Raw genomic sequence first — 12,997 nt, forward strand, 5'->3', positions numbered from 1 at the left:
TAGTTGCATCAAGACTTCAGCGCCGTTTCCTTTATTGGTTGTTTGAGAAGTTGTAATTGGTCCAATGATAAAACGGCAGTGTGCGAGCTGATTGGTTGACTCAGAAGGCTGGCAAACAGCAGCGTGCGAGCTGATTGGTTGATTCAGAAAGCTGCCAAAAAGCTGCCAAACAGCAGCGTGCGAGCTGATTGGTTGACTCAGAAGGCTGGCAAACAGCAGCGTGCGAGCTGATTGGTTGACTCAGAAGGCTGGCAAACAGCAGCGTGCGAGCTGATTGGTTGACTCAGAAGGCCGCCCTCACGGTGTTTTTGGTGTTTTTGACGTCCAGCTCCAGCTGAGCGATCCTCACCTGCACAACATTAAAGAACTAGTTACACATTTAAAGACAAAACCTCACGTTACGGTCGGACTACAAAGAACATTCTGGCGTCACGGTGTCTCTCCTGACACCATGGCAACTAGTTAACAGACATTTGTGAAGATATTTAACCAAATGCCAAAAATTAAAATTTTATCCTGATTTGTCCAAAAAGCTTAAAGGTGCCCTGCAGCACAACCGTGTGTGTGTGTGTGTGTGTGTGTGTGTGTGTGTGTGTGTGTGTGTGTGTGTGTGTGTGTGTGTGTGTGTGTTACATCTGTCAGCTTTAGCCACTGAAAAGAATTTGACTAATCACAACAGCTGGTCAGTCTGACATCATGCACCCCAAGCTCATTAATATTCATGAGCTGGGTAAAGGACGCTGATAGCCAGGGCTCTCATTGAGTAGCCGTTAGCCAATCAGAGCCAAGCAGCTTAGCTGGTTGCATATTAATGAGAACCGGCCCAACTGGAGCTGAGTCTTCCTGCAGGCTTTCTACACCACACTAGACTGGTTTAAAACAAGGTAACCATGGCAACCAGGTTACCGAGTCCAAGGCAGGACTTCAGACATCACCACACAGTCATGAAATACGGGTGGAAGGGCACCTTAAGTGTTTAAATTTCTCTGGTTTTTACAACAGAGAAACAAAAAACATAGTTTTTAATGTTTGAAAGTGTCTTGGCCTTGATTTTAAAGGTGTGTGTGTGTGTGTGTGTGTGTGTGTACACTAACGTCTTTGTCTTTAAGTTGCTCTCTCAGGCCTTTGATCTCGTCTTGTTGTCTGTAAAATGTTCGCAGGAGCTGAAATTATAAAAGAGACAGGCCACGTTCAGACGCTGCGCCGTGGAGGATTCAATCCCTGAGGATTCGATCCCTGAGGATTCGATCCCTGAGGATCCGATCCCTGAGGACCCGATCCCTGAGGACCCGATCCCTGAGGATCCGATCCCTGAGGACCCGATCCCTGGACCGCTCCGGGTAGAGGTGTGGGGGTGGACCCAGGACGCGTTGAGTTCAGTTTGATCCCGTGTGTTGTCCTCGGGTCAAACTGACCCGTTTCAATGTGTTTTTATATCAGAAATATTAGATTTTTTTTCAACCAAATTGCCCAAAACTAACATGGATGATTCCATATGTTCAGCATGTAAATTAATGATTACTTTCATTGAATTTTGGGGGTGTTTAAATTAATCTTATAGCATTTGAATTTATTTTTTTAATGGTTTCCAAACAGTATCCGGACTAAACTTTGACATCTACCCATCTGAGATCCACTCAGCATCCTCTGATCTTAACTATAAGTCTTTTTAACTAAAAACTTATGTATAATTTGACAAATAATGAGGTTTGTTGACCATGAATTCCAAGAATAAGTGGAAAACCTGTTAATAAACAGGCTCAGGGTTTTAAAAAAAACTCCATAAGCTGGAAAAAGGGACAAGTAAATCAGAAAAAACTACAAAAAAATTGGAAAACCAAAAGAAAGAATTTCAATTTTGACCTCAAGGTCATATCTGTGTTCCTCACCTCGCTCTCGGTGGTGGGCGGCGGTCTCTCTGCAGGTTCACAGCAGTGCGGCGTGCAGCAGTAGGTCCACATCGGGGTCTGGGTCTCGTCTGGCTGCCACCCCGACAGGTCGCTCACCCCCCCGGGGTATTTGGCGTCCTGGTAGGCTAGCTGCTCCTCGAGGAAGGCCTCAGAAGAGAAACGGGGTCATGCAACAGCGAGGAAAGGGAGCTAGACACAGCTTCGAGCCATGTTGGCTGAGGGTAGTGGACGATAACGGACTCAACAAACTGATCCGCAAGGCTAGTGACGTCGTGGGGGGTGGAGCTAGACTCGGTTGGGGGGGTCTCAGAAAGAGGGACGCTAGCCAAACTACGTGCCGTCTTGGACAATGTCTCGCACCCACTCCATGGCTTGCTTCTCAATCACAGGAGCACTTTTAGTGAAAGACTCAATTTCCCAAAATGCACCACAGAGCGCCACAGGAAGTCTTTCCTGCCTGTGGCCATCAAACCTTATAACTGCTCCTTAGAGGGGTTGAAACTGGACAATATTATCTTTTTTGTGCAATAACACTGGCTTGAAATGTGTGCAATACTCAACTACTACTATTATTAATATTATTATTATTATTACTTTTCATCATTGCAACGCCTTCATTATGTTAATTATGTAAATACTGTATCATAACAGTCCTTTAACTATGTAAATACCGTACATATCCACACTCCTTTATATTTCTTTATTTATATTTCTACTATTTGTGCAACTGCAACGCAGAGTTTCCCTTCAGGGATCAATAAAGTGTTTCTGGTTCTGATGTTGGGTTTCCTGTGAATACGAGCTGGAGTACAATCGGTAATTAACCGATGAAGTTGCTTTTCTCTTGAGTGGTTCTTTTATAACCAGCAGTTCTACTTTGGGAATTGCATGCCACTTGTATTTAACCCTCATGTCTTCCTCGGGTCAGATTGACCCGTTGTCCTATACCAATGTTCTGCCTTCAACCTGCTTTTTTTGGTCCTTATTTGCCTGAAAACTGTCAGAAGATCCCTGTGACTCCACTGCAGACCATCTGACTGATAGTGGACTGATTTGGACCTGGTTTGTACCTCTTCCGTAAACTCCAGGCGGGTCTCGGTCACGGCACCGACAGACGGATCCATCTGGAACCTCGGGGCGCTCGGCCGCCTCGCGTCCCCCTTCTCGGCGGGGGTCTTTGGGTAAGGGTTGGCGATGAGGGTCCCGGGTCTCAGGGACATCAGCACTGGGCCTGGTGAAGACACGTTACACATGTTCAGGGTGGATCACTAGCTGTGTTTTTATCCGAATTAAGTGATATTGAATGAAAAAGGCCTTCTGGAAACAGCAAAATTTGATGGAATTTCATGAATTTAGACTCAAACGAAATACGCTCGGTCTCGTTTTCTCTTGACGATATTCGGCTTATGTGATAAACGCCGATGGAAACGTTATTTGCCGAATAAATAATGAATTGCGATTAAGTTTTAGGTAATTTTATGGTTGCAACCCGCCACAAAACGAGGTTGCGGGTGTCGCATGGCGGGGGTCAACAAAGACAGATGGACGTGGACGGACGAGGAGACGAGAGACTTTCTGGATTTAATTGATCAGGAACTCGTGAATGAAATGGCCGACAGAGGTTAGGACAAGCCGTGGGACGTCCTTGCGGAGACAATGGAAGACGCTCAGACAGAGAGACATGTCTTAAAAAAAAAGCGGCAATAAAATCCAAGTTGCATCTGCATCGTCATAGCGATGTGTTGATAGCGTTGTTGTTTTCTTATCATAGCTCGATATGTCCTATCAGCTGGAACATGAGACTATTACAACCTGTCCCATAATGATCATGTGATGTTGTCCCATAGTGATCATGTGACGTTGTCCCATAGTGATCATGTGACGTTGTCCCATAATGATCATGTGACGTTGTCCCCTAGTGATCATGTGACGTTGTCCCATAGTGATCATGTGACGTTGTCCCCTAGTGATCATGTGACGTTGTCCCATAATGATCATGTGATGTTGTCCCCTAGTGATCATGTGACGTTGTCCCATAGTGATCATGTGACGTTGTCCCCTAGTGATCATGTGACGCTGTCCCATAATGATCATGTGATGTTGTCCCCTAGTGATCATGTGACGTTGTCCCATATTGATCATGTGATGGAGACGGCAGCCATTTTGTCTAGAAAGACTTTGTTGTTGCTGTTGTTGCTGTTGTGATTCAGCGAAAATGAATGAAAACACCTTAAAATGTCTCAAATCAATTCCATATACCAATTTGATCGCAAAACAGCGTCATGTGACGTCATCACCAGGTTTTTATCGGCTTTAAAGCCGTTGGATGGAAACACTTTCAGCAGATTTACTCACACGAGTTGTTGTTTTTTAACCAAACTTCAGATAATTCGAGTAACACGTGGAGGGAAACTCAGCTACTGAGAGAAGCTAAAAGCATCTGTCAGCCATTTCGGTTCAAGGGCACTAACGCACTTCTGTTGATCCCCAGCAGCCACTCCTGAGCCGTCATGGCCGCCTGGTTTCCAGCCGTCATTGGGTACAGGTCCTCTTGGAAAACAGCTGACTGGAAGGAGGAAGTGAAACACGTTAGCTTCCTGTCCTGAGCGTCAGTACATGCAGCGTAAGAGCATCAACGTATCACCCTAACCTCTTTCCGTGGTACGACCATCGACAGCGGTTCCACCAGGTCTTTGACGGCGATCAGACGGTAAAACCGGAAAACCTCACAGGCGCTCACGTCCAGGCCGCGCTTAGGCATCACCGCTAAAGGGACGGAGAGGTCAAAGGTCATGGGAGTGGGTCATGGGTTGATGCTAGAATGGATGGTCCGGAGAGACGGGCAAGAGCATGACCCGCCCCTAATTGGTTAGTAGTTGTTGGTTAAGTTGGTTAGGATTGGTTAGGTTGGTTAAGTTGGTTAGGTTGGTTAAGTTGGTTAGGTTGGTTATGTTAGGTTGGTTAGGTTGGTTAAGTTGGTTAGGTTAGTTAAGTTGGTTAGGTTGGTTATGTTAGGTTGGTTAAGTTGGTTAGGTTGGTTATGTTAGGTTGGTTAAGTTGGTTAGGTTGGTTATGTTAGGTTGGTTAAGTTGGTTAGGTTGGTTAGGTTGGTTAGGTTAGGTTGGTTAAGTTGGTTAGGTTGGTTATGTTAGGTTGGTTATGTTAGGTTGGTTAAGTTGGTTAGGTTGGTTAAGTTGGCTAGGTTAGTTAGGTTGGTTAAGTTGGTATGGTTGGTTAAGTTGGCTAGGTTAGTTAGGTTGGTTAAGTTGGTTAAGTTGGTATGGTTGGTTAGGTTGGTTAAGTTGGTTAGGTTAGTTAGGTTGGTAAGCTTGGTTAAGTTGGTTAGGTTAGTTTGGTTGGTAAGGTTGGTTAGGTTAGTTAGGTTGGTTAAGTTGGTTAGGTTAGTTGGGTTAGGTTAGTTAGGTTGGTTAGGTTAGTTAAGTTGGTCAAGTTGGTTAGGTTGGTTAGGTTAGTTGGGCAGGCAGAGTGAGATTGTTCAAGGTTAGGGTAAAAATATCAGGGTAAACCAATCATTAGCAACGTAGGGCGCGTCACGTCTTTGCCTATTTTGATCCGGAGACATCCATCGTAGCATTAACCGTGGTCATGGAGCATTGTTGCACCTAAAGTATGACTAGCTAAAGTTATAATTGCTAGCTAAGGTTAAGGTAGCTACGGCGGCTTAAGTTAGGTGTTAGTGCAGCTAGCAGTATTGCTAATAATATAATAAAACAAGAATAATTTTATTATAAGAAGGGGACCATCTGAGTTTCTAAAGTGTATATTTGACCCATGCCATTGGCCCGCAACTTTGTTTTTCTGGGTTGAAATTTCAACATTTTTTCCATACTTTTCATGATGTTTTTATCAATTTGAATCCAACTTTTGTCACTTTTTTTGAATATTTTGAATTTTTTTTCAATGTTTTTGATGGGATTTTGTTTTGTTTTTTACTTTTTCAGCGTTTAACTTTTTTTTTCTGTTTTTTTGTAGTTTTTTTTTTTTTCTTTTGCAACATTTGTCACTTTTTTCGGTTTTCTTTTGTCATAGTTCTGATACAGAAAGGCTCAAATTTGACCCAGGGATAAGAGGAGGGTTAAAATTGAGTGTTTAGTGTTACTAGTGAACTAGTGAAAGGTGGTCTAACTGCTACAAGTCGCTGGAGTATTGGGACTGGGCGCCAAAGTTGGTATTTTTGTAGTTTTAAGTTTCAGTGTTTGGGGTCAAATACAAAAAGTAAATTTTAAAGCATCAAGATATTTAACCCTTGAGTTGTCTTCACTTTGGGACCCTCTGATGTTCCTCTGATCAAACTGACCCGGGACTTATTTGGGGTTTTAAAAACAATTCAGAAATAACATTTTACTTCATAATCTATTAAAAAATATCGTCTTTATCTCCATTTCCAACAGCTGAGATATCATATATGTTAAGGGAATGCATCAGTCTCTACTAGAACACTATTAAACATGGAAGTGGGGTTAGTTATTTATCATAAGGTTATAATTCATGTTAAAAATCCACTATGGAAACAACATAAGTGTCATATCCAGAATAATGTTCTGAGTCAGGAATACATGTTTATCTCAGGAAATAAGGAAAGGACGCTGATTTCAGGTAGAAAACATGCATACTGAAATGGGTCAATTTGACCCAACATACCATACGATGGGTAAATCAGTTTTTCTGCGTGTGTGTGTTGATCTCACCGAGTCCTTTCTGGGGCAGCCGAGACCTGTACTCCGCCAGGAAGCTGATGTAGGGTTTCTCACTGCTCAGCTCGTAGTATCGGATGTTCCCGTCCCCCTAAATCAACGTACGTAAGGACACACCACGTCTGTCATCTGTCACATTTAGCACTAGCATATTTAACCCTTGTGTTGTCTTCATGTCAACCATGAAAAAAAGTCGTCACTTTTTCTGACATTTTTGTCACTTTTTTAATGTTGTGGGGGCTTTTTTGGATGTTTCTTCCAAAGTTATTTGACATTTCTAATGTTGACATTTTCAGCTTATTTCGAAGAGCCGTTTTTTTGTGGTTAAAAAAAACTGAAAACGGGTCAAATTTAATTATTATTAATAATAAAGCATGTATGTTTTACTACCTTTCCAGCCAGGTAGAGCATGTGTGTGTCTGGATCGTAGAAGGGGAACAGGACTCCTGCAGATCCGTCCAAGTCTTCTTCATACAGGGGCTCAGATAAGTCGTCCTGCAACCAGACGAGCATCATTTAGGACTGAATGGCTGTTTAGAAATGCATCGTCATTGTATTGGTCTCTTTAATTAATCCAAAGGACATAATGCATCTTTAAAAAAATCCTCCCCTGTTGTGTGTCTTTCGTTGTTTTTAATTTTGTTTTTTCTTACAGGGAGGTGTGTTCAGGTGCATTCTGGGCGTGCTGGTCTTACAGGGAGGTGCATTCTGGGCGTGCTGGTTTTACAGGGAGGTGTGTTCAGGTGCGTTCTGGGCGTGCTGGTCTTACAGGGAGGTGTGTTCAGGTGGATTCTGGGCGTGCTGGTCTTACAGGGAGGTGTGTTCAGGTGCGTTCTGGGCGTGCTGGTCTTACAGGGAGGTGTGTTCAGGTGCGTTCTGGGCGTGCTGGTTTTACAGGGAGGTGTGTTCAGGTGCGTTCTGGGCGTGCTGGTCTTACAGGGAGGTGTGTTCAGGTGCGTTCTGGGCGTGCTGGTCTTACAGGGAGGTGTGTTCAGGTGCATTCTGGGCGTGCTGGTTTTACAGGGAGGTGTGTTCAGGTGCTTTCTGGGCGTGTTGCTATCTTGAGGCAGCGGGAAGTGAACGCGCCATTGACCAACAAAACCTCTAAAGTCAAGTCAGTTATTTTAACCGCAAATTAGTAAAAATGCTCCTAGGCTCGTGCACAGCGCGCACACACTGTGCTTGTTACACACACACACAGGGACGCACACTATGCTTGTAACACACACACACAGGGACGCACACTATGCTTGTAACACACTCACACAGGGACGCACACTATGCTTGTAACACACACACACAGGGACGCACACTATGCTTGTAACACACAGGGACACACACTATGCTTGTAACACACAGGGACACACACTATGCTTGTAACGCACACACACATGCAGAAGACCATTTTTTTCAACTAGCAAAAGTGGATTTGGACAGCCCCTGAACGCACCAGGCCCTGAACCTGTGCACTTAGATTGTTAAATTAAGGCCCTTAATGTCCATTTGATGTGTTTGTGGTGCTGGTTCTTACCGTGTCCCAGAGGACGATCTGTCTTTGGTTCCAGGGCGAGCTGCCGGTGGACACGAGCATCTTCAACCCTCCGACGTATAAAACCTTACTGGCTCGGTGGGACTTGCAGCTCGACACCTGCGGGGACATTATTACACGTCAAGGTTGTTTTTTTTTCTCACACAAATGAGATGAAAACCTTCTGAAACCCACCTGAAGGATTCTTCCGGTCCGCGGGTCCAGGACTCGAACCCGTCTGTCCTTGGACGTGACGGCCAGCCTGCTGCCGTCCCGGTTGAAGCTGACGGACAGCAGCAGCGCGTCGGACGGGTGGCGGTGGTGGACGGGCGTCAGCACCACCCGCACCGGGTACCTGAGCACCGCACCGTCCTGGGACACGTCCCAGAGGAGGACCTGGGGACAGAAGAGAAACAGCTGATTGTCCCACTGAACACACAGATTACTCAATCTGATGAGCACCGTTTCTAATTAAAGCTAAATTATTGACTCTGGCTGTCGACAGAGACCCAAAGATGTCCGCTAAGGTGGGGGGACCATGTTTAAATGTCCCAAAAAAGGGACACAAATTCAGACCGGCTTCTCAGAGGTTAATGAGCAGGCTTCGTTATGCCTCAATGGTACGAAATAACTTATCTAATAAGATAAAATCACTTTTCAAATACATAAATATGAAATAATGTTCTAAATATGACCTATTCTGTGTCAGCTTCAACTAAATATCTCTTAAAACCTTTTCAGTGTACTAAAATCCGGTTTTTCGGTGTCCATGTCAGCTTTGAGATCTCCAGCACCTTCATTAGACACTGAAACATATGTGCTAGCATAACATATAATAAAATATAATATATATATATAGATAAGGCAGCCTCTCGGGAATTACGTCACGCCACAAAGTACTATCCTGGAGTATTGTGTGGAAAAGCGCCGGTCAGTTTAAGGACATGCTTACCGCTCCTGTTGTCCTCGGGTCAAATTTGACCCGTTTACAAAAACTTCCTATATGAGAACTGTGACTAAAGAACGTGGAAAAAGGGACAAATGTTGAAGGATTTTTTTTTTTTTAATCCAGGAAAAAATCAACAAAATGCTGAAAAAGTCATTAAAAAAAACACAGAAAAAGTGACAAAAAATTAAATAAAATCAAAGGAAAAAGCAAAAAAATAACGTACATAAATTGAGTAAAACATAATTTAAAAAAGTGACACAAAATAGGAATAAAATTGACCAAAAAAAACCCGTCAAAGTGTAGAAAAACAAACACAAAATGTTGAAATTTCATCCCAGGAAACCAGTCTCAGGTCGACGGGGAGGGTCGATGCTGATGGTCCCATAAAAACCAGCTGAAACCGGTTATTTACATGAATTTATAACCTCAGTACACATGTAATTGAGCTATGATATATAATAAATAACGTTGATCTATTTGAGGATGGAGTGTTGTGGTCTTTATGCGGTCTGGACCGATGCGGATCCTGACCTTGTAGTCGTAGGCGGAGCTGAGCAGCAGGTTCTCAGCTGTCGGGTGCCACTCGATGAGCGCCACCCGCCTGGAGTGACCAATCAGAGTCTTCCTGGCCCTGGTCTGGTCCTGTTGGACGCCACAGACCGGGATGTCCCAGACCTTCACCTGCGGACACAAACAGCACTGGGTTACCAAGTTAAGTTATATTAAATTAATGAATTTGACAGGGACAGTGTATATTAATCAACATTGCTGTGAATGACGCAGAATTAGCCAAAAGGCTGTTTTTCATCCGTTGTCCCTGGACACATCTTCAAATTGTCTCCCTTAAAAAACAACAATAATAAGATTACAGTGAAGAATACAAATATAAAAAGCAGTAAAACAGATATAACTCTTCAAATCCCGTTGATAAATACAGTGGACAAGTTTGCTAATACTGGAAATTGGAGGCAAAAGATGTTATTCTTAACTACGATGACAAAAATATACATTAAAGGGGAAATTTAATAACCATAAAGCAAAATTTGCCAAATCGCAGCGATCTTTTACTCACTTCAGAATTGAATTTCTGACCTTTTTTTTAATCTATCCAAATTATTAATAGTAATATTAAAAAAAAAGGAATATAATTTAAGGAATTATAATTACTGCATATAGCCATTTCATCTTGTCTTTGTATTACACTCTTTATGTATTTTTTATTTTTTTCAATCCTTTCTTTTTGCTGTTTGTTTTAAATCACTTACATTTTTATTTATTTATATCTTATTTTTGAAGGAAAAGTATAATGTTGCCTGGATGGAAATGAAAACTTTCTTTGTATTATGCCGAATTATTTGAGCATTTTGTATTATCTAATATATATATATATATATATATATATATATATATATATATATATTAGTTCCCGTTTGAATTGAGCCATGAATTACACATGATGTCTGTCAGTTTAGATCATTTTCAATCATTTTTGCGAGTAAAAGACGAAAAATCTCAAATTTTTGTCCCTTTTTGACCCGGGAGGACAACGCGAGAGTTAAACTGACGAACCCCGTGTGTGTAATCCATGACTCGATGTCTCTTCCTGTTTATAACCGTACTGTTTGGGGAAGTAACGTCCAATGGGATCGCGTCACAGGGCGAGAGACGTCGCCTCTCTATACTTGTGAGGACATTTCATCAGCCGAACCATCTGGGACAAAGAGAGACAGATCTTACGGTGCCGTCCTCCGAGCACGAGGCGACGCAGTGGTCGTCGAACGGGTTCCACTTGACGTCCAGGACGCTCCCGCTGTGCCCGCACACCCTCGGGTGCTGGGGGTCCACCCGGCCCGTCTGAGGGAGGAGAGACATGAGAGACATGAGAGACATGAGAGACATGAGAGACAGGACACCACGTGGGTCACGGCACCATCAACAGGAAGGAGACTCCACACCAACGGGGAATCAGATTCAACCTTTACTCTCAGGCTGTAACTGCTACGTTTTGGTTTAAAAACTAATATCTTTTTCTACTTTTGGCGTCCGCACTACTTCGGCCGATTTTAGACGTTCCCGATCTACCGGTATCGGCGTTCAGGATGTTAAACCTGGTGTTGTTGCTGTTGTTTTTAGCGCCGTTGCTTCCAGCTGCTCTCTTCTATTTCAGGGTGAAAACTAACCTGAGTTTACCCCAGTTATGCACCAACACCCCAGATACTCAATGAGTAGTCCTGCATCGCCGGACCCTCCTCCACAGCGCTGCGGAGGAGGGTCCGGAGAACCCACGCAGCTGTCTGGGATGGGAGAAGAACGTGCTCTGGTTTATCGGCGTTTCCTTTAAACCAATCACAATCGTCGTGGGCGGGGCTAAGCGCCGGACGGAGCCACGGTGCCGCTGCTAAAGGGTCTCAGGAAGGAAGGAAGTTGTTTTTAATACCAGATTTTTGCTAATTGAGAGTGTTAAATGCAGAATGTTTGTGGGCGTCTGAGAACTGAGGATAACCGATTAACCCTCGCGTCGGCTTCCCGTTAACCACGACGTTGTCCTTCCAGGTCAAAATTGAAAATAAGTATTATTTTTTGGGGCCTTTTCCGATGTTTTTGTAGTTTTTTCCTGATGTTTTTTGTCATTTTTTCCAGCTTTTGGCGCTTTAAAAAAAAAAACGGAGCTGGTTTAACAACAGGTTTTAAACTTATTCTTAGAATTCATGGTCAACAAACCTAATTTATATCAAATTCTACACACGTTTTTAGTTAAAAAGGCAGAAATTATGAATTATTTTGACTAATAGTTAAGATCAGAGGACGTTGAGTTGATCTCAGATGGGTAGATGTCAGAGTTAAGTCCGGATACTGTTTGGAAACCATTAAAAAAAGAATTAAAATGCTTAAAGATGAAATAAAACACCCAAAAAGTCAATGAAAGTAATCATTAATTTACCTTAACAGCGTTATATGGAATCATCCATGTTATTTTTGGGCAAATTAATTGAAAGAAATCCATATTTCTGATATAAAAAACTTAAAAACGGGTCAGTTTGACCCGAGGACAACATGAGGGTTAAATAATTATTTAAATAATTGTTGTTTTTGCTAAATATTTCTATCACAAATGCAAATTTAAGCAACTTAACACAGAGATGAGCAGATTTCACTTCTTCTTCTTCTTCTTCTTCTTCTTCTTCTTTTTTTCCCTGCATATTATGATGTAATGTGTTTGTACTGTTACTGTAATAAATACTAGGTAGTTTTTATTGTGTTGAACAGGAGGAGATGATGACAGTTGAGGACTACGCACGTGATGGATGGGCAGGACCAGAAAGGACCCGCCCCCGGCGCTCTCCGTCACCACGGCGATGAAGCAGGGATTGGCTGAGCAGTAGTGGTTGTCGTGGACGCCGCGTGTGATCGGCACGCCGTCGTAGCCGTGCTCCTTCGTGGACGGCTTCCCGAACACGTGACGAAACTTAGAGCAGCAGAAGGACGGACGCCACGACATCTGGAGGGCAAAGGTCAGAGGGGTTAAAACTTTATCGGCAGTTTGACATTGACAAAATGGTGCAGTTAATGTGTCCACTGTGGGTTTTTGATGGCAGGGATCGCCTGGCTTGCCCTGTAACGATCCCTGCAGTGCCCTGCTACAACCTGTAACACCCTGCTACACCCTGTAACACCCTGTAACACCCTGCTACAACCTGTAACACCCTGCTACACCCTGTAACACCCTGTAACACCCTGCTACAACCTGTAGCGCCCTACTACGCCCTGTAACACACTGTAGTGCCCTGCTACGCCCTGTAACACCCTGCAGTGCCCTTCTACACCCTGTAACACCCTGCAGTGCCCTGCTACGCCCTGTAACACCCTGCAGTGCCCTGCTACGCCCTGTAACGCC

General features: G+C 43.5%; 1 protein-coding gene across 1 annotated transcript in view; it reads right to left on the minus strand.

The window, feature by feature from the left end:
• Positions 1 to 283: 283 nt before the first annotated feature.
• Positions 284 to 12,997, minus strand: part of si:ch73-106g13.1 (coronin-2B) — a 14,756-nt gene continuing 2,042 nt past the window's right edge. The window contains exons 2-14 of the mRNA XM_034901090.1: positions 12,401 to 12,601; positions 10,840 to 10,956; positions 9,634 to 9,783; positions 8,349 to 8,549; positions 8,157 to 8,273; positions 7,016 to 7,120; positions 6,620 to 6,716; positions 4,561 to 4,676; positions 4,386 to 4,476; positions 2,981 to 3,141; positions 1,890 to 2,057; positions 1,095 to 1,163; positions 284 to 349 (exon numbers count right to left, since the gene is read on the minus strand). Of these exons, the coding sequence (XP_034756981.1) occupies positions 284 to 349; positions 1,095 to 1,163; positions 1,890 to 2,057; positions 2,981 to 3,141; positions 4,386 to 4,476; positions 4,561 to 4,676; positions 6,620 to 6,716; positions 7,016 to 7,120; positions 8,157 to 8,273; positions 8,349 to 8,549; positions 9,634 to 9,783; positions 10,840 to 10,956; positions 12,401 to 12,601 (1,659 nt within the window). The remainder of the gene's footprint in view (positions 350 to 1,094; positions 1,164 to 1,889; positions 2,058 to 2,980; positions 3,142 to 4,385; positions 4,477 to 4,560; positions 4,677 to 6,619; positions 6,717 to 7,015; positions 7,121 to 8,156; positions 8,274 to 8,348; positions 8,550 to 9,633; positions 9,784 to 10,839; positions 10,957 to 12,400; positions 12,602 to 12,997) is intronic.

Source organism: Etheostoma cragini, chromosome 19, assembly GCF_013103735.1.
Source record: "Etheostoma cragini isolate CJK2018 chromosome 19, CSU_Ecrag_1.0, whole genome shotgun sequence".
In the NCBI taxonomy this organism is placed as follows: domain Eukaryota; kingdom Metazoa; phylum Chordata; class Actinopteri; order Perciformes; family Percidae; genus Etheostoma; species Etheostoma cragini.